Consider the following 21,997-nt stretch of genomic DNA (forward strand, 5'->3'; position numbering starts at 1 on the left):
GTAAATTGGTCTGAAATAATGTTCCATCTTTAACAAAGTTCCTCCTAAACTTTTTATTATTCTGTTGAAAAATTCTTTGGTTTTTATAAAAGATAAAAGGCAAATTAAAAGTAACCCACATGCCAAAGAAAGAGGAAGAGTAGCATAATAAATAAGTGAGAGTATTTAATCATCAGTTTCTGTCCACCAGCTTTGCTTAAATCGAAAATTTCAATGATAACCAGCAACTTTATTTACTAACTGGTTCCCAGCACTACAAATTCACTTTTTACTGGTCAAATCCACTTCAGCATCAGAATGATATGCATTATGTAGGCTGTTCAATGGATTGAATGATGGCAGCTGCCAGCCCAACATCCAGCAATGTCACTAGATTGTTAAATTATACCTTATTGTCCCCTTAGGAAAATGTTTGTGTATTGTTGTGCAGTAATCAATGTTTGTCACATTGATTACTGCAACAGTGTCTTCACAGGTCTGCCTAACAAATCAATCCTCCAGTTGCAGCTGATCCAGAACGCTGCTGCTTGTGTTCTCACTAAAACCAGGAAGATGGAGCACATAAACCCAATTCTAAAGACCCTACACTGGCTCCCATTAGCTCAAAGAATAGACTTTAAAATACTGTTGTTAGTTTATAAATCACTGAGTGGCTTAGAACCACAATTCAATAAAGATCTGCTGCTGTTGTATCAATCTTCCATTCTCTTCATCCCCAGAACCAAACAAAAAGAAGCGTCATGCAGATGCTAAAAACCCATTTGATTAGAGTTGCCTTTTTATTCAAATTAACTGAAACATAATTTTTTGTTAGTAGTTCAACTTTTCTTTTCCTTCCATTGCAATTTACTTTTTTGTGTTTTCATCATTTTGATTTCCCTTGTTGCTGAAATTTGCTGTACAAACAAACTTTCCTTTCCTACTTGTACATGATTCTTTATTCCATTGGGACGCAGAGATGTTGCTATGGAGACAGTCAAAAACTAAAAATCAAGAATCTCTTTCTTCCAAGTGCACGTGGTGCAGCTATAATTGATCCATTATCAATTATTGATCTATCCTCCGTTATTAGAGGACAAACGTTAGCAGGTGGAAGGGATGCAGCTATTTCCTGCAGGTCAGCGCTAGCCGCTCTAATCCCCAGCCTCTGGTCAGCTTGGCAATTAGCTTCTTAAACGTTGGTCATGCAGGTCCTCTTCCACAACAAGCTTTTTATTTTCTCCTCTGCATCATCGAAGTTCACTCTTATCTCCAGCAAAATGTTAAATAAAAAAATCCTTCCATCGACCAAAATAAAAGCCCCAGTCCTTTTCCAGGAGGAAGAGTGGGCGCAAATTCACTGACAGAAAATGAGGAATTGGTGAAAATTCTGAATTGTACAGAGAAACAGAACAAAGTGAGCCAAGACCAGAGAGATTTGGTGCCACATGGGGCGGCTGGGCTTTTTGTACGTGCTGATATAGCAGAGCAAGGACTAAATATTTATTACCAACTGTTTAAGTCTAGTGAAGGAGTATTTTTACTCAGATACATTAAAAGTTTTGATTTGGACCAGATTGTGCTTCTCAGATTTTGTTGTTGGGATCAGACAGAGAACGATTTAGCTTTAAATGAGGCAGATCGGATCAGTTTGACCCGGTTTCCAAGGAACCTGAACAGCGACAAACATGACATTTAAAAGTTCAGCATTTTGCTTCTTTTCATAAACTATCACTAGAAAAAGAGCCAAACTTGTAAATAATATGTCTTTCATAGTATAATCACCTCAGGCTCAATTTCCTTTTCAACTTTCAGCAACTGATTAGCTTCTTTAAAGCTAAATTAGTTCCTGAACTACGGCCCAAATCCCAGAAGGGTTGAGAAAGAACCAAAGAGCAGAGAGGGAAGGAAGTTCAAACCGTCCCAGACCCGGTCTATCTGCTCGACTTTCTAACAATATGAAGAGAGAAATTTAAAGAGGAGAGGCAAAAGCAAATGAGGTAGATTAGCAGAAAACTACAGAATACAACAGTTAAAACAAAACTGGATAATGACATGTAGAAGTAGGCATATATCAATCAATAAATCGAGTTTATTTGTTTAGCACATTTAAGCAACAAGGCAGTTCAAAGTACTTTACATCATAAAAACACAAAAAAATCAGCAATTGAAAAAACATTACATTTTCCACATTAAATGTTGGTGACTGTTTCACTTATTATGGTACGAAAGCAACTCTAAACATATAAAATATATTTTCCAAAAAATAATTTCAATAAATACAAACACATTCAGTCGTTTACGTCCAGCCACCTGATTTGTGCTGTTTTATATTTTTTCCACTCGCCATTTTACTCAATAGCCTTTCTTAATTTGGTTCTCCGAGTTGCTGTTTTTCTGACTGCTTTGTGCGGAGCTCAGGAAGTGCGCGACGTGTAATTATCTTCAGAGCTCATAGATAAAATTATGCAGAGTCATAAAGAGGCATCACGCTGCAGCAGAGGACCCAGCCACTATACAAAACTACAGCAAGCAAACAGCCTCTTCCGGTTGCAGTCCAACAGGAATACGTTTTCCTCATTTATTTTTTTATAGAGACTACTTCAGATTAGTCCTAACTGCCTCGTTCATGTTTCATTGTTGCTAAGGCAAAATGCTTTTTATAGTTAGTTTTTTCAAGACTATTTAGCTTTTATATGTAATATAATCTATAGACTATACTGTTGTTAATTTACTTATCAATTATTTATCCAATAAAACCAGTTGGCAAAGACTTGAATACTTAGTTTTTTATATCCACAACAGTTTTATGCTTTAAAACAAAGGTATAAAAGGGGATAAAAAGATAAACTCCTTTGCTGTTTTAGTTTTAAGAATGAATCTGGTTACTGTGTGCTTAAAAAAAGTTTGATGTGCTTCATACTTTGCAGAATTTAAGTTTAAAACTTTCAGACCAGCATTCTTACAAATAATCTAACAGATTTTATCAGAGAAAATGTTGCTGAAGTCGTGGGAACAACTTTTACACCTCAGGAAAGTTGAATATCTAAAACTTTCCAACATATTTGTGTTCCAGGGGATTTTGAATATTGTTTTTTTTGTACAGATCCAGGTTGAGTTCTGCCTAAATATATTCTGGAATGCATCCAGGTTTGGCATGAGCCAGTTGTTAATCAGTAAAAATAACTCCTCCTTGTTTTATCTGCTCAACTTTATTCCACCATGCTTGTCACCAAAAGACGTATAACATGAAGAAGAGTATAAACCCCAAAACAGACGCTTCTGGCAGCACAGTGCCCCCTAGTGGATGGACATGTAAAACAAACAAAAGAAAGGAGGACCACTGATATCAAGATACTTGACTGGTTTAGAAACAGTTTTTAAAACTACAGGTATTTTATGTAAAGCACTTTTCTTCAGGTTCTCTTTGGTTGTATAGTGATAACCCCACCGGTTGCTGCTTTTTGCAGGTCAGCTGGCCGAAAGAAGGCTGCTAAACTTTTCCCTCTGACTCTAACTCACTTTTCAGCAACTGTAGAAATAATTGAAGCCACAGCTGGAGTCTCACTGCAGCGCCTGTATATTTAACAGCTCACCACAGGCATCACTGTGGGTCGCATAAAAAAGTCAGATGGTCATCACTGCTGAGCATACTTGTGTTGACATGTAAAGCCATGCTGTTCAGCTCCCCAGAGCTGAAGGTTTACTTGCTGATTTTTAAATAATGCATGGCAATGTTTTATTAAATCTGCGCGCTCCTCTCTGGCTGAAGAGTTTGGCGCGCAGCAGAATATGCATCAGTAATGCATGATAATCATCGAGCAGCAGCAAGCCAGTATAAAGTCATCGTTTAGCCCCAAAGCTATCTGTCGGCTACTTCTTATTTTCATGCTGACAGGAACGCTGAGGTGAAGAAATACCTGCTGTCGCTCTGGTTTGGCACTGCAGGAGAATAATGTTTCGTAATATGATTCATTATTCCTGCATGAATGATTCTGGGGGCGAAGTGGAGCAGCTGGTCAGTGTGGTTTTGTGTAAAACATTCACAGATGGGTGGCAACTTCCAGTGACAACAATAAAGTGACTGCTTATTGATATGACATTGCAGGGATTTTAAAAGACATGAATGAAAAAACAAGACGTAATAAAAAGTCTTTCAACCTAAAAAGCGGAATGGTATTGAATATTTTTAAATTTTACTTTGTGAAATGTGAAGGCTGCTTTTGTTCAGGAACAAAAACAGTGTGTGGAGGTTTCTTCTAGCAACTCACAAAAGAAAAATAATATAAAGGACTGAAGCTTAAAGGTGACATATTATACAAAATTCACATTTTGCACTTTGATTTGGGTTTTAAAAACTGCCTAACCACTTACAAAACAAACACCCAGCTGTTTTTTGGTGTCTGAAAAATTTGCCATTTCAAAAACCTTCTGAATGCAACATCACGAGTCAACAGGCACTGCCTCTCATCTAGCAACTTCGGCGAAGCTCTCCGTGTCACCTAGCAACCTAAGCGGCACTCTAGCATGTTTGGTCAGCTGGTTTTACCGCTGTATTTATTGTACAATGGTTGCTGGAAAAGCCAAGTGTTTTGTTGTTTACTTACCATCCAGACAACTTGCTACTTGGTTGTGCAGGAGGCTCTGCTAATGCTTTTCAAAGATGTACTATTTTCTAATTGTGAATCTGTTTTCAGCCATTTTCAATTACATTTAATTCAGAAATACTTTATTGATCCCAAAGAGGAGCTAAATGTTGTAACTTGCATTCATTCAAGATTCTTCAAAGAGTTGTAGATGTAGAAGGATTTCCTGTAGCAGTCTGTATTACAGCATATTTGAAGAAGTTTCTGACTGAAGACTATGACTCTTAAGAGGATGACCACAGTTGCCCATAATATTCTTGATTTTATATAAAATTATGTTGAGTGTAAATGTTAAGTTGGGGGCCAGCAGCAGCTTATTTGGATTTAAAACGGCTCAAAATAGACAGAACTGACCAGAAAATCTCACTGAGAATTATTTTGTGTAAAAAGGTTTAATAAATGTATTTTGTATAGCATAAACCTACCCTAACCTGTTCAAGGGAGCATAATATGTCACCTTTAAATAGATTATATAAATCCATCCATCCCAAATATTTCAGCCAAACTCTAACATCTTCATGTGTTCTGCTGCCAAATTCTTGTTTTCCTCTATGTGTCTCGGCAATCACTCGGATGTTTTCGGTCCTAGCGTGCGCGGTGTCGGCCATGCTGTGCGAGGTGGTCTTCAGCGGCGTCAGCAGCCGAGTGAGGAGTGACGGCGTGGAGGGAGAGGAGGTCAAAGGTGACATGGAGTTTGATGTGGTGCTCGGTCAGTCGGAGCTGACGGAGAAAGCCTTGCAGCTTTGCCATCTCCTGCCTCCGGGCATCATGCCAGTGAGTTTGTATTCATATCACACAAATCCACACCCAGTGTGTCTCATTCAATGGATGTTTAATGGAGCTGAACAGCCATTCATCCTGCTCTGCTGCCTCTATCTCAGCCAGAGAGAGGTTTTGGATTGTGTGGGTGTGTGTATTTCTCTGAATGCGCACGCTTCATCAGGCTGACTTCAAGGGCTCCGAATCTGAGCCACTAATATTTTTCCTTTCTGTGAGCCCACCTTTCATTTCAGCAGCTGCTCTTTCTTGTCTCCTTTGCTTGTAGCTTTGTTTCTCACTCCATTTCTCACCAAGAAATATCTCCCCCAGCTCTCAGCCTCCTTCCAGCTGCCTTTCGTTCTCCCTGTGTGATCTTCGCTACATCTCTACTCCAAACCTTATGCCTTCTGTCAGCTGTCTCCGGCTGTATTTCTTAGAACGATGATAGTCTGAAGTTGTTTTTGCTTTTGACTGCTTCACCACCAAGCTAAGCCATTTTCTCTCTCTTGCTCTCTGCAGCCTTGTCAGTCGGCTCAGAGTTTTGCTCTGGATGCTGTTGACAGTCTGGTCCGCTGTGGCATCCTGATCATGGAGGAAGTAAGAACCGCTAAAGAGTTTTGAAAGTTATTTCCTTTAAGTCTAAATCATTTAAAACAGTCATTTCGTTGAGAATATCTCTGTAAATCAAATTGAAACCTGATATTTTCTTTGAATATTTGTGTTTTCTGTCCAGTATTAAATAAAAACATTTTTAGGTTAAGTTAGGATTAGCAAAATTATTTTATTTTATGAAAAAAAATTAGAAAGGTTACAGTTGGGTTCTTTCTCGCCTTTTAATCTGATTGAACATTGAAAGTAGCTCTTTTTCATGACGTATTTTCAAATCATCACTACTGTCAGTAGAAGGATCTCCTGTAGCAGGCTGTGCTGCAGCACACCAGAAAGTCTCTGACTTGAGACTCTGTTACAGAGATGCTGTTTCAAAGAAAATGAATATTTTCTGAAATAACTTTCTTTGCACAATCAACTCCAGGTCAGATCCAACCTCCTTTATCAGATCATTTGGTTTTGTTGTCACTGCGTCTGATCCTGCTACTGCCATAGAAAAGATCAGATTTGTTTTCCTGAAACAACCGACAGAAGATTATCTCCGTCTTGCAGCAGAAACAGTACAGTACAGTCTGCTCAGTCTCTCCTTGTTGGCAGCTTTGCTGTTGGATCTCCTGCCTGGTCTGTTGTCTCACTGAACACTGGGGTATTTGTTCTCCTTCATGTCTTCATTTATGCAAACGTATCCGTGTTTCCCATGAAACTTGCTTTTGTTCTGTTTCACTGAAGATGACACAGAATGTGTCCTCAGTACTCAGTATCCTGTCCATCTATCTGGTCATCTGAGTGTTTCTGCAGGTCACAGGACTTTGGTTTGTAAAGCCTCCTGCGGTGATCTACAGCTCCAGACACTCTGATCAGAAACAGACCTTCAGTGTCTTGTACTGTGTTCTGTTGGTCAGGAAGTTACTGTATTTCCTCACTGTTTAATGAATGGTCTATTTTTTATCTTTTTTCATATTTAAAGGTGCTTTAAGAGAGGCGAAACAAAACAGCCAGTCAAAACACAGTACGTCTTACTCTGACGCTCCTGACTACGGTAGCCGTAATGTAACTGGAACGTTTTGACAGAGAGCCGTGTACCACACAAAATACCACAATTGATCCAGATTAATTAACCACAGAGCTCTGTTTTACTCCAGAACAACATATAAGGCTCTCCGGATTATAAGGTTGTTGTTTTTTTTAAAGGTTTTATTGGCTCTAGTGGCCTTTATTTGATAGTTAATTGACAGGAAAGTGGGTAATGAGAGAAGGGGGAAGACATGCGGCAAAGGTCGCCAGGCCGGGAATCGAACCTGCGACAGCCGCGACGAGGACTAAGGCCTCCTTATGTGGGTTGTGCTTAACCCCTACGCCACAACAGCACATCCCATAAAGTTGTTTTTTGATCAAATTAAAGGATTTTAAGTGCGTCTTATAGTCCATAGCGATCCAGACGATGGTTGAGGACTCCACCTGCGTCTCCTGGAATTTAAATCAACATGAATTGTGTCAACATTACGGTTATTAACGTGAATCTAAAAAGTTTAACACATTGCATAATGCAGACTAACTGCAGTATGTATTTTGACCTAAAAGCCTCCAGGTTCACAGCAGTGCATTACACAGCCTTGAACTGCGTTCAGCAACGCAGAGTCGCAAACGTGAGTAAAAAGACGAATGAGGAGAGTTTAACTGGTGAGGAGAGTTTAACTGGTGAGGAGAGTTTAAAGCAAATTTCGCTTTAAAAAAACTGTAATGGATGTTTAGATAAAACCAAGGTTGTATGTAGCTTACTTACTGCAATGAAGAATTATCATTTTACCAACCAGCTACGGTTAACATTTGAATCAAACCTGCAAAAATGAAATATTTTTCAAAAACATTAACTTTTACATTTCAAGCTTACAAAGTTGAATTTGGTGATTTATGCAATAATTAAAATCATTGGAGAATTCAGAGAACATGACTCTCACAGTGCTTCCTGCTTTATCAGTCAGATGACAGTGGGTTTGTTTCAATCCTGTGTTTTATATTTCATATTTGTTATAAATTAGTTTTCACTTAAAGGTTTTTTTTTTGGCACTCCTAAAGTGACAAAAGCAATTTTTTACGATCATGGTTGATTTGTAAAATTAACAAAAAGATTAAAGCATCTAAAGGGAATTAGTATTTTTTATCTGCATTGTATGACTGAGGTGGAAGATGAGACAGCAACGGTGTGACAGAAAAAGGAAGGAGATGTTCAGTTCATTTACTCCGTACAGACATCCATCTATCGGATATTTCTCTCTGTTTTCACCCCTCATGAAACATATTCCACATCATTCTACTCGAGCATTCTCTCCATTTATTTCCTGTTTTTTGTCTTGACTTTGAGTTGCTTGTAAGTTTTATTCCTTTGTCCATCCCTGAAGACGTTAGAACTCAGAGCAGTGATGAAGGGTAAGATGGGATCGTTGAATAAGTGTGAAATAGTGACACAAGGCAGCAGCTGCGTAGCCTGCAGCTGCACACAGACCAGCGCAGCTTTATGATCCTCCAGTGTCATGTGAGAAATGTCTTAATCTGCAGAATCTGAAGATGAATTTTTACATTCAGAATGCGTAGGATCTCTGTGAAATCTAGATGCTTTCCCTAAAAGCAAAAACTACCAAAGTAGTATAAAAATGCAAAACCTTTTGCACAGTGCAGTGTGTCTATTAAAAGACTTTTGTTAATTTCTTTATTTTGCATATCTTTATTTTTAAAGGTCACACGTATTCGGACACCCAACAGTGTTAATTAACTCTTTTCATAAAAAGTATTAAAAATCAAGCCATGTACTGCACAACTTTTGTGTTTCACTCCCTTGTTAGAAAATTTATAACAAGTCCAAGGCACACAGAACACTTTTCTTGAAATAAGTTATTATTAGAGCTGCAATCCAGTGATGAACTCGGCTTGTTACCTACTAGTTAATATCCTCACTGGTGACACTTTATTTGAAAGGATGGGCATAAGAATGTCATAAACATGACACAACACCTGTTATGACCATAGAGGAGTCTTTATGAATGTTTACGACTGTTTTCAGAAAGTGCCATAATCACACTTTTAATGCAAAGTTGCACTAAAAGTTGCATTAAAAGTCTATTAAAAGTGCCAGTTTTGCATCATTTGGTAAATATTGCCAAATATTTAATGTAAAGTTTCACTGAAAGTTCTTTAAAAGTGTCCACTTTGCATTAAGAGTGTCATTAATGTGTCATAAATATGTCAAAACATGTCATGTTTATAACAGTGTCATGTCAGTCTTATGCACACTCCTTCAACTAAAGTGTTACTGTTTGCTCTTCGGTTTGTCTCATGCAGATTCCCCGAGACGTTCACATCTGTGATTTCTGGAAGAGGGAAGGCACTCTGAACTGGACCGCCACTGACGACCCATATCACAGCGACTCTGACTGCGAGGACCAGGACTTGCGCTCATACAAGGTAAAGAAAAGCTTCATGGGTCGCCTTTGGATTTGTCATATGATTCAGAGTAGCATGAGGTTTGAAAATGGGACAAAGGTTTTCTGCTCATCCAGAGCACTCACTGGGAGACCGCAGTAAACTTACGCATGCAGAAACACAGAATGGTGACATGAAAAGAACTTTGAAGTATCTAAATCTCCATTACAAAAAGCTTCTACACATCACATCTCACATATCTTGAATGTGAATTAGCAGAGTGTGGTGTTTAGACGTACTTCCTGTTGCATTCGATATTTCAAGCCAACTCTAATCAGCCGAGGTTCTTCCAGAGGGACCAAACAGCAGGAGTTTAAATATTTCAAAGTGACTTTGGGTTGTTTAAGAATCATGAAAGAAGACATGATTAACTTAAAGATGGACACATTTAGGGATCGTCACTCATCTAAGCTTTGGTTTTTTTTTTTTATCATTTAATCTCTCATTTTAATAAGTTGTTTCTGTGCAACATTACCATTAAAATAAACTTTAATTTGACAAAAAATTATCTATTACAGTATGAATTACATTATTATGTTGCGGCATACAAGTTATTTAGAAATAATCTCTATAATGTGAAAACTTGATTGAAAATACATTTAATCAGGAGGTTTGTAGATGGCATCAAGACATTTAGTTCCATTTTATAGCATAATGAAGTAACTATATTACCTTCAGTTATAAAAATGCTTTGTATATCAAACATGACTTAAAAAACATTTGACTTCACAATTCGACGCCTTGAAATTGGGCGTCTGTCTCTTTAAGAAGCTCCTGCTTTGTGTGTCATATGTTTTTTTTTTAAAAAGGTCAGGTAAATATACATTATGATGGGTTTTTTTATCATCTCAGTCAAATTGATGGACATTAAAAAAAATCTAGTGCAACCTCTTCCTGCAGCTTTTGTATTTTTCCAGTATGGATTTTATTCAAGTTTGGCTTGTATATGTGCATTGTTTTTCTTTTTAAAGTTAGTGAGTGCAGCTTATATTCATGGTACTCATTAGTATGAATCAGTATCAGATTAATATATTTTGATATTTTTGTCTCATTTTTGTCCAAGTTGACTTAAAAAGCAGAGCTGTTATTATTGTTGGTTAATTTTCTAGGCTACAGAAGAGAAACTATTAGAGATGCAGCAATATAAAAATTACTCTGATATTATATGTCTTATGTACTTATAAATATTCTTTTACTCTGGCATTTTCTTCTCTAGTTGCAGCGGCATTTTTAAAATAAAGTTCTACATTTAAAGACAAGCAATTAATAGACTGAAATATTGAATTCCATTGCTTTCATTTAGTCAATTAAAAGATAGAAATATATATTCACACTGATTACTTCATTAAACCTAATAAACATCATATGAAGAGTAAAATGCCGGGGTCTGGATGTTTACTTCTTTTTTCAGCTTGCTGCTTGTATTTCTACAACAAATGGGTAAAACTGTGAGTTGAGTAATGAACTTAACCTACAAATGAAAAACGCAGGTCACCGACTCGCTGCATACTGCAGCCTCTCTAAAAGATAACCAGTGATGGGGACATGTTGGCTCCAGGATTTTTTTGTTCATATCGGACCATTCTGGAATACGGGCCAATAAATGGACCGCAGTTACATTGGGCTTTTATCCAAAGCGCTTTACAATTTTCCTCCCACTCACCTATTCTCACACACAACCGTGTTCCTGTCGCCCCTCAGAGTGTCACATTTTTCATTTCAGAAACATTTTGTGCCTCTTATAGCTACATTCAGTGTTTGTCTAAATCTAAACTTGAGTCAAACAGAAGTTTTTACTCTGAAGTTGAATTTTTCTCTCTGCTGCGGACAAAACAAGACCCACCATGAGTCTTGGTGCCGTCCCAGGCAGTGGCTGGTAATTAAGATCACCTTTAAGGAGACTTTTACCAGAGAATTGGAGAACAAGCAGCTGACCTGATGGACGACCCGTTTTCATAACTGTGAGCAATCACAACTCATCTGCTTCAGTTAAAATAAATCTTACCTTTAGTCGGATTTATGGTCTTCAACACATTTATCAGCAAACTGAAAACTCTGATAGGAACATGAACATTAAAATGCCTTCCAACAGATGGGACATCCAGAATATGTCTTTAATCATAAAAAATATTAAAAAATCAATCATTGTTGTATAACAATCTCGGCAGAAACTTCGCCAAAATTGGAATTGGCAGGTGAAGCTTTTTAAATATCGGTAATCAACAATCAGCCAGAAAACTGCAATCGATAACAGGTATTACTTCCTAGTATGTATGTAGGATGAACATTGTTTTCAGCGATTGAAAAAGAATTTAAAAATCAACCTTTGGGTTTTGTACTGCCACAAGCGAGTCAGTGGTTCACTGCAGTTGTTCAGTAAAACCAGAACCACCCACACCCTCTACACGACTGACTTCATCTTTGTCCTCTGAACAAGCAGCAGTTCTCTTTTCAAACACCATGTTTTAACTCCATCCATCCAGTGTTTTCTCTCCTCCTCAGACCTGAATGACTGCAACAAAACGCCTCCCTAACAAGCAACAGAAAACATTCCCTCCTGTTCCTCCTCCTCCTCTTCCTACTCCTCTTCCTCAGCCCGGACTCGGTTTGGCTGCATAAATTCACTTCAGGTGGTCATTCTCAGCAGCTGGGCTGTAACTCAACTGGATTTGCTGAATAAAATCTGCTGTTATGAGAGTTTTACTCCCAGATTTCTAAAAGATTTATTTTTCTGCCAACATGTTTGTCTTCCAAAGGCACTTAAGCTTTTTTTATATCGAGGCCGACAGTAAACGTGTGGTGACGGGGGGATCTGCAGGGTCGGGCGTGGAACCTATTATAACTGCTTGCAGTTCTAGTTTTATTGGTGTTTTTTAGATTATTTATTTATGTCGTGTCTCGGTCCTGCAAGCCAAGGGGCTTTGTTAAAGAGAAAATATTTTTTCAAGTTCAGAATATATTGATCAGTATTGAGCATTTAGCAGCGAGAAAATATAATGGAATAACACACTGCTGGATAAATGATTCATTATGCATTTCTGTGCTGCTGTTTTATGCTAATTTTCAACCGTTAAACTGATTCATCCTCGTAATGACCTGTAATTGACCGATGGTGGTTGTAGTTGTTGCTGTTTTTCGGTTTTGTATGTTGCTTTTATTTGGACTAAGTATTCAGCTGTTTTAAACGTCATCGCTGCCTGTCTGCCCTTGTTTGCACGGCTGAAGGCAACATTCCCAGTTTATTAAATACATTCTCACTCCTTTTTCAGCTGAACCAATCTGATATTTTTTATTGCAACGTCTATTTTGTTTAGATTCTTTAAGAGCTGTTTTGCCTCAGAATAACTGTCACTTTAATCTACTAATCTATTAAGTATTGAAAACATTAGCTTTCTTCCTCATTAACACAGCTCTAATAGGGTTATTGACACGACATTTACACCTAAAATTTGTAACAACCCCTTTAATCTATGCATACAAAGATATTAAAATAATATAATCAGTGAAATTACATTTAATTCAGGGAAATGACTGAAAGAAATCATATAAAAAAATGTCAAAAAGTTAAATTAAAGAGAGATTGGCCTTGAGCGGTTCGGTTTCGTCTGTATTTTTCCCCCTGACTGTTTTCAGTTTTTTCAATTTGTAGAAGAAGAGAATTTGTTGCTCGTCGTGCCTCTGGGGCTCAGCACTGCCCTCTATCAGTGAGGCACGGTACTTTCCGCCTCACCTGACGCATTTTTGCTGCACATTTATGGCCAATCAGAAAAACTAAATCTGTCACACACATTCATTAACATGTAGAAAATGTGTAATTAAACAAGTACATTGGCAATGTAAAGACAGACAGCAATGGACATGCGCCAAATGCCTGTTTCATTCACTTGTGAGACGCAGCGCCCCCAGAGGTGAGACGCAGCATTGCACTGCCTCGCCCCGATTCCCTTTCATGTATTTCAAAAGGCAACTTTGACCATAAAAATCTTGAAATTACCAATAAGAAAAATTATGTACAGAAAAGTTAAGTGTTCAGATTGATGATCTTTGTATTTAATTTCTACTTATCAGGACTACAGGTGTCTGCCTCCCTTGACGTCACTGATACAAAATAGTATACAGTACAATAAAGTACCACCACAGTTTGTTTGGGCTTATCTGAAATTACCAATGAGGATAAATGAACGTTTATATCTTTTTGTATCTACAAGCAGAAGGCGACAACCTGTAGTGGCGATGAAGAGGGTGATTTGGGTCAGGAACCATCTGTGGTTCTAATTTGGATACATATCCAATTATTTTCAAAACATCTGCAGCCTCATCTCGCATTTTAACCAACTTTTATGACATCAATGTGAGACATGTGTCATAATAAAAGCCAAATGCGGTAAATCTGGACGTTAAAAATGGCTGAACTTTATAACTATGAAAAATCTGAACGCACCACTGCAGAATCCAACCACTCCTGGTTCTGACTAAACATCCAGACTTCACTACAGAAGTTGATGTCAGTACCTGACAAAAAGACATTTCTATTAGTTCTTTCTTTTTATCAGCTTCCTTCCTCAACTCTCATTGATGAATAATATAGGAAAATGTCTTGTTGGAACTAATACATTTTTATCAATATTAAGGAAATATTTACTTTAAACAAACTGCCATGTCTTGCTAAAGAGTTACTTGTTAGCGTTGTCTTACTTTAAGTGTACTAAGATATTTACACTAAAAACAAACACTACACTAGACAAAAATACTTGGTGATATTTTGTGTTTTTGCAGTTCAGTAGTTGCAGACTTTATTGTGAATCTCTTAATAACCTTCAGGGGGTCTTCTCTGAGAATTAAAGTTCAACAAGTCCATCAGCAATAGTTTTTGTTCACATAAATGACAGGTCTTTGTCATTTCACAACATGAAAGTCAGTGAGTCTGGTAAATTTCAGGAAAGTTTTTCTTTTTTTTTCAACTGGAGTCACACAAACCATCAAACATGATGATGAAACTGCCTCTCAAGCTGCCCCAGGAGAGGCAGACCAAGTGTTCCCTCTGCTGCAGATTAGCCCACATCAATGCTTCCCTGAGTTCAAATAGCAGACGCATCTTAACGTCAAGTGTTCAGAGAAACCCTGTGAACCAGCCCTGCATGTTCAAACTGCTGCAACACAAAGGAGAAACAAGTTACTGGGGCCAAAAAACACAAGGAAGTAACATTTAACCTGGAGAAATTTGAGCTTTGGTTGGAGTATTTCAGATTTTGGTGGGAAACTAAATTAAACAACTATAATGTTGACCAAGAACTCTGACTTATTGATTTGATTTGATTGATTTTCATTGTCCTTTTTGCCCAAAACGGATATAAATCCGAAGTTTCTGATCTCAAGAAGCTAATGGAGAATTTTCACAATTAAAAAAGTTCTAGTGGTGAGAAAAATGCAGATGAATTGTAATTTATATAATCTTAAGGTATTCAAAAATATCCATCCATTATCTTTCACTTAATCCAGAGTCGGGTCGCGGGGTCAGCAGCCTAACTGACCCAGGCGTCCTTGTCCCGGCCGGTTGGTCCGGCTCCTCCAGGGGAATCCCAGGCCGTTCCCAGGCCAGCGTGTCCTGGGTCTTCCTCTGGGTCTCCTCCCAGTGGGACGGGCCTGGAAAACCAGACCAGGGAGGCGTCCATTTTATCCCAATGTGCCCCGCCAACAACCTAAAGCACGTCAGATGTCCCAGTTGTATTGGACCGTCATATTTTTTTGTTATTTGTGTGTTAAGAGGCATTGTTGTGTATTAATGTTTGGTAAATGCAAATTTAGCCAGTTTTCAGTTTTTAAGATATTATATCTTTGTCTATCTATCGCGCTCTAGCTCTCTGTTTATAGATAGATATAGAGCTATATAGCTCTATATCTATCTCTATATCTGTCCATATTTGTCTCTGTATCTGTCTATGTTTATCTCTCTCTATGTATATTTATCTGTTTCTACCGGTCTCTACAGAGGTGAAGATAGAGATCTATCTCAGTTTCTTTCTCTATAGATTCATATAGATATTGATAGATCTATCTATATCTACATCTGTCTATAGATATACTGTAGATGTAGAGATCTATTTCCTGAATGCAAAGTTTCACAAGGAGTGTGAGTTTTTAAAGAGACAGAGGCCCAGTTTCAAGGCATTAAATTACAAAGTCATATTTCTTTTCAGTCATATTTGATATGATGTAGCATTTTTACAACAACTGAAGGCAGCATTGTTACTAATTGTGCTTTAAAATGGTACTTTGTGCCCAGAAAATACACAGTACTGCCCTAATTAAATGGTAAAATAAGTCTGGACAGTAGTCTTGGACTTCCTTGTTGAATAAAAACTAATTAATTTTCTTTGTCCTTACTTTCCTAGATAAGTCAGCCGAAGCAGTTCCCAGAAATGCTCTTCTTCCTCTGCAGAATGCTAGCTGGACATTTGAGGGCGCTGTGCTGGACCACCAACGCTCTGGACGTGATGGACTTGCCTCTGCCTGGTACAAAACTCTGGATTTACTCTAGTTCCCTGTGACAGGTTCCATGAGTTATCACAGCTTTAAATGACTTGGATAAAAAGGAAACATGTTGGACTTGAGGTTAAATTTTTAATCAAAGTATCGGAGTTGCTGCAGGGATGAAATTAATATTGATGCTCATCTTTCAAATGTTTTTTTCTGCAGTGACCAGCTACAAATTTACTATATGGTAGCACGTTGCGGAAGCATAAAGAGAACATCCACCATCTGTAGGAAGTGTCAGGCCTTCGCTTTGGCAGAGTAATACCTCTATTTTCTCGTCTTTCCTGCTGCAGAAGCCGAATTTCTATCTCAGATACACTCCCATCTCTGTGAAACGGCAAATCAGAAGAAACAGCACTATGGTGAGCCTGACCCGACACACACCCACACTGAGATCCTCTGTGTCTTTGTGTCATAACTTTAAAAGCCTGTCACCTCGTTTTTCCCACTGATTCACTGTGAGTTCTAACAAATCTGCAGAGGCCAAAGAGGAAAGCCACCGCAGCCTCCCCACTCACTCTCCACACTCTCGCATTTCAGAAATAACACACAAGGCAGCGAGAATCTACCCAAATGGCAGCCCTCAATAATACGTAGTATAAAAATTACAGTCCCACTGGTAGAGGCTTTGTTCTGTTATCCCGACCTCATTCTCTATATTGGATATGTGGCTGTTCTTTTGATTCATGTGTGCCTTTGTGCTGTATCTCACAGAAAGCTGCTCAGAGGAGGCGGCACACACTGCAGTTAGAACACTAATAGACCTCGGGGTGAGTGACAGCCTCCCTCTCTCTCTCTGTGTGTGTGTGTGTGTGTAAATCTGTCGGCTGAGAATTACAGCTCCACTCAGCGCTGAGGCTTCAGGTGCAATTCAACCGTCCATTGGTTCAGACTGGGTTCATATATCGGTGCAGAAATCCTTGAAATTCTTAAATTTTGTTGTGGTGCTTTCGAGGTTTGGAGAAATGTAGGGAATCTAATTTTGTCACTTTCTTGTTGAGTTTCTGTGTTCTGGGTTCCTACGGTTTTTAAAAGTTTGAGGAAAGTACGTAACGGGATGAGTGACATGACACAAATATTATACAACATCAGATTTTTTTTCCCCACAATAAAATCATCACTCCTATTGAAAGACACAACTACACCATGTTTATTTACATACTAAAGGTGACCCATTATGCTTCCTTGAACAGGTTAGAATGAGTCTACGGTTTATATAAAATATGTTCATTACATTTTTTGAACAAAAAAATGCTTCTGGCCACGATCCCCCAACTCCACATTTACACTCACACATGAAAATAGTCCCAAACAGATGCACAATTATACAACCGTACATCTTGGAAAAGCAAAAACAGAGCCTCCTGTACAACCAACAAGAAGAGGTTTCTGGACGGTAAGTCAAAAACAAAACACTTTTCTTTTTAAGCAGCCATATACAGTACAAACAGCGGCAAAACCAGCTGACCAAATGTTCTGGAGCTTAGCTTGGGTTGCTCATATTACAGACACCAAAAACATTAATTTATTGCCAAAAAACTGCTGAGTGGTTGTTGTTGTTTTTTTAGCAATTGTGCTGCTTTAAGAAGCAGTTGAGATACAGATGGAAGGATAAAAATGTGCAAAAAGTGAATTTTACATAATAGGAATATCCGTTAATTCACCACTTGGATACTCTGAGCTAAATCCACTGATCAAACATGAACTAGCTCACCTTTAGTCATCAGTTTTGAATGTGATAGTCCTTAGTAAACCTACATATTAGTGATATTAGTGTCTAATTTTAAGAAGAAAATCAAAATTAGTGCTTTGCAAATTACTTAAATATAAAACATGAAGAGTGAGGGTCATGTTTTTTGTTTAAATTGTAAAATATCTGATGAAACTCGCTGTGTTCGATCGGTTTGGTAACACTTTATTTGACGGGGTGTGCAAAAGACTGACATGAAAACGTGACAAAATAACTGTTATGAATGTTTACGACTGTAAATAATGATTAATGCAAACTTGCATTAAAACTTGTATTAAAAGTCCATTAAAATTGTCAATATTGTCATAATTAAAAAACTTACATTTTGTATTTACTCAGATTACCTTTAAATTGTATTTGATTATCTAAAACATTTAAGTTTGGCAAAAACAGAAAGAAGTCTGTAATGCTTTTTCACATCACTCTACATGGCAGTTTTGGTTTTGGGGATATAATTTAAAAATATCTTCTCTAAATAAAGACATCTGAGTCTGGTGCTGCAGCTATGAAGGTGTTTATTTTGCTAAGAATCGTTGTTGATTTTACCGAGGGAAACAGTCTGCGTACTTGACTGAGGTTAAACAAGTAAAGAGTTATTTTTAAGGTACTCCTCTGGCGACATTTTTCCTGTGGGTTGTGTTGATGTGAAAAACTCACAGCGGAGCGAGGATTAAACTCAAACTTTGATCAGAACAGATAAACTCTGCATGTTTGTTGTGAGGGATTATCACTCTGCAGCTTTCAAAGGCAATAAAAGTTGTTTTCCATCCAGCCCAAGATGGAGGGTAGAGAATGTTTTTTTTTATTTGTTTTTTTCTTTAGCTGATGAGAATACGAGCATCTGGCGTCTCCGTCTGCTGATATTTTGAAAACGGCTCCAAATGATGAGGAATCAGAGGGGCAGACTGGCTAATGTGCATCAAATTCGACACTAAACCTACATGAGGAAAACGCTCATTGGTTTTAGAAGAAAGTGTGGAGTTATAAATCTTTATTATTCTCTGAATCGGTGTCTCGACTGTAACTTCGGAAGCTCCTTCTTTAAAAATAGAGCGTCATTGACCCATATATCTGCAAAGATCCCTGGAGGCAATTATTCAGTTTATTATTGAGGTTATCAGTCACCCTTGTCTCGTCTCGTCCCTGAAGTCGGACAGGCGGCGCATTGAAGAGCTGCGATTCAAACCATAGAAGAAGAAACGCTTCTGGTGCTTAGAGAACAGAAAGGACGGCCTGACTTTTGTCTCTTCTTTGGCTCTTCTTTGATTTCAGAGTTTGCTCAGTTATTGTTCTTGTGTTTTTATCCACCATCTCTCCTTCGCTTTTTATGAGGATTAAGGCCAATCTAAGAAAATAAAATAAAAATGGGAGAATAAAGTCATACATACCAGAATGAAGTTGAAATAATATGAGAATAAAGTCGTAAATTACAGCTTCATTGGTTATATGACCTTATTCTCATTATTTCAACTTTATTCTCATAATATAATAATTTTATTTGTGAAATATGACTTTATTCTTTTATTTAGACTTTATTCTTGTAATATAAAGATGTTGTTTTCAAAATATGACTTTATTCTCGTAATGATTTTATTCTTGTAGTAGTGTAACTTTATTCTCATATTACAACTTTATTCTCGTATTTTTTACACTTTATTTCTGCGATTGACTTTATTCTTGAAATATGACTTTATTATTTTATTTACACTTTATTCTCATAATGAGTTTATTCTTTTAATAGTGTGCCTTATTCTCTTTATTTCAATTTTATTGTCCTAATGCTCAACCTTATTCTCGTAATACAATGACTGTTTTCAAAACATAACTTTATTATCATATTATTTCAACTTTATTCTTTTAATACTATGACTTTATTCTTGTAATATTCCGATCGTACTAAAAGTCGTATTTATTCTCATAGTGTTGCGACTTTCTTATAAATTTCTGAATAAAGTTATTCACATAATGCTCTTTTTTCCCATTAGTATGGCCCTAACAGTTTTTCTATGTTTTTTAGGTAAAGATTGTATTTTAACCCTGTGCAGGATTAAAAGCAGCGATGAATCAGAGGCTGCAGCTGGAGTGTCCTCTAACGTTTTTATTTTTACCTTCATTGTTTTTTTAATTCAGGTCCTTCTGCAGACGCTTCAGACGGGAGCCATCTTCCTCGGTGTTAGTCCTTTGTTCCAGTTGTCAGAGAACCGGGAGAAGCTGCAGCGCTTCATCTCGCAGTACCTCTACAATTAATGTTAAGTGCGCAGAATGACTCAAGGCCTCGTCTCCGCTTTGTTCTGCTGAAAAAAATCTGACCTCGTTCTGTATAGTTGTCAGAAAAGGCCTTTGTTCTGTTAACTAAAATAGTCACTCTGAGTTAGAAGCAGCTTTCTTTGTTTTAATTGCATTTTATAATTTTACTTTTAAGTATAATGGTTTAAGTAAGCATTTCTCTGCTGCGGGTGAGCATTACGAAGAACCTGTCATCAGCTGTTCCTTATATGTAAAATGTTTTAAATAAAGAAGTTCTTGGTTCATCTTAGATTCACGTCGCGTTCAAGCAGCCTGAGCTCTTTAAGGATGAATATAAGATATTTCTCGACAAGTCATTTTTTTCCTGAAGATCTCTCGCCCCTGAATGTAGATCATCCACGCTGAGTCAGGCCTCTGGGGAGACTCTTTGACGCAGACCTCTGGACATCAAGACGGGGAGAACAATCGATTCCTCACTTTGATGGGAGTTTTTTCTGGCAGCCGTTAATGTTTGCTGTGTACAGCTGACTGTTTTTACAGTCCAGAGTGAGTGCAGCTGCTTTTCACCCTCAAATCGGGAACAGACCACAGCTGTGACGGACTTTACCGCCACCCGGTGGCACTTCTGAGGATCTACAACCTGACAAATTAAGCTTTAAATGTAGTAAATTTCTTCTTTAATGCTTAAACCTTTTTGCAGTTTTTACAAATTAACAAGAAGAGACTTGATTTATGTTTGACATTTGAAGTTAATTCAGTTCAAAATATGAAGAATCTTTTACAGCTAGGAAATATTGTTTCAGATCCACTTTTTAAAAATTACATAAGCACCCCCACATTTAAACCAGGCAACAAAATATCTGCTGGCTGTTCAGAAAATGCTATCTGAATAGAAAGTTCAGTGGAAGAAAAGAATTGTGGTAGAAAAAGGTGCATAAATTTCAGACAGAACCAAAGCAAAATTAATTAAGCGTTCAGAGAAAGTCTCTGTTTAAGACAACTGTACAGAAATTAAATTTAAGATTTTTGGCTGATATTTCTTCACTGAAAATGTATTTCTGTCACAATAGTCAGGATAGTTGTAGGACTTATATCTAATATTTAATTGAATAATAAAACTCAGAAATGTCAACAAAAAAATAATCCAGAAAATGTGAGATTAATCTCAAAATTTCTGACTTCTGAAACTCAGAAATGTATAATTTTTTTTGGTGGAAACGTACTATTCCTTTTTTTCTATCTAGAAAGACCCTAATAGGCTGTGGTAAAGCTGTGATTTATTAAATCACTCACAGAGTTAAGGAGCTTCAAAGTAAAAACACAGAATATTTTTGGAAATGCCCTCAGATTTCCCTTTACTAGACAGTAAACTGATCAATTGTGTTATATCTGGTCAATTATCCAGCTGGACTGAAAAAACAGAACAAACACACGTTATTAATACTACAGCCAACAAAAGTGCCATGAGAAACAATTGGTGAAAGGAGGAACTACTTCCTCGAAATGGCTGGACGTAAAACACAAACTTTATGTAATAAAGAAAAATGTGAACAGTGCTGGAAAAAAATTAAACACTTTCTTAGTAATTCACCACATTATATAATTATATACACTATATTTTTAATCTCGACCCAAAACTTTATAGATTATTTCTGTGTCCTCTGCTTGTTTTTCATTTATTGTAGTTTGAAATGCAAATGCTCAATAGAAATAAAGTTAAAATATTACAAATCAAACTGAAGAGCAGCTGAAAGTAATAAAACCCAATTATTAATGATTATATGACAGCTGCAAACACTCATAAGAAGCTCATATAAAACCATCTGTAATGTTTCACTAGCTGTAAAAAAAAATTAAACTGGGACACTGAGCAACAATTAAACCATAAATATTCTCTTAAGCAGTTTGATATTAATAATGTTTAATATTTTTGTTGCACAATTTTGACTAATCTTGCTTTCTTTGATATATAAGTCTTAATTCTTGTTTAATTTTC

The 21,997-nt window shown here is 37.3% G+C and overlaps 1 protein-coding gene and 1 long non-coding RNA gene across 2 annotated transcripts in view; one reads left to right on the forward strand and one right to left on the reverse strand.

Moving 5' to 3' along the window:
* gpat2 (glycerol-3-phosphate acyltransferase 2, mitochondrial) overlaps positions 1-21,901 on the forward strand; it is a 153,590-nt gene extending 131,689 nt beyond the window's left edge. Inside the window, exons 17-23 of the mRNA XM_032578128.1 lie at positions 5,215-5,399; positions 5,904-5,981; positions 9,330-9,452; positions 15,863-15,983; positions 16,298-16,366; positions 16,719-16,774; positions 19,885-21,901. Of these exons, the coding sequence (XP_032434019.1) occupies positions 5,215-5,399; positions 5,904-5,981; positions 9,330-9,452; positions 15,863-15,983; positions 16,298-16,366; positions 16,719-16,774; positions 19,885-20,001 (749 nt within the window). The 3' untranslated portion in view covers positions 20,002-21,901. The remainder of the gene's footprint in view (positions 1-5,214; positions 5,400-5,903; positions 5,982-9,329; positions 9,453-15,862; positions 15,984-16,297; positions 16,367-16,718; positions 16,775-19,884) is intronic.
* Positions 553-13,941, reverse strand: LOC116729514 (uncharacterized). The gene is made up of 3 exons (XR_004341169.1): positions 13,931-13,941; positions 1,765-1,770; positions 553-707 (listed from the first exon to the last, which is right to left on the reverse strand). It is a non-coding gene; the product is annotated as an uncharacterized LOC116729514 (long non-coding RNA).
* Positions 21,902-21,997: the final 96 nt, after the last annotated feature.

This window comes from Xiphophorus hellerii, chromosome 12 (assembly GCF_003331165.1).
Source record: "Xiphophorus hellerii strain 12219 chromosome 12, Xiphophorus_hellerii-4.1, whole genome shotgun sequence".
Classification (NCBI taxonomy): domain Eukaryota; kingdom Metazoa; phylum Chordata; class Actinopteri; order Cyprinodontiformes; family Poeciliidae; genus Xiphophorus; species Xiphophorus hellerii.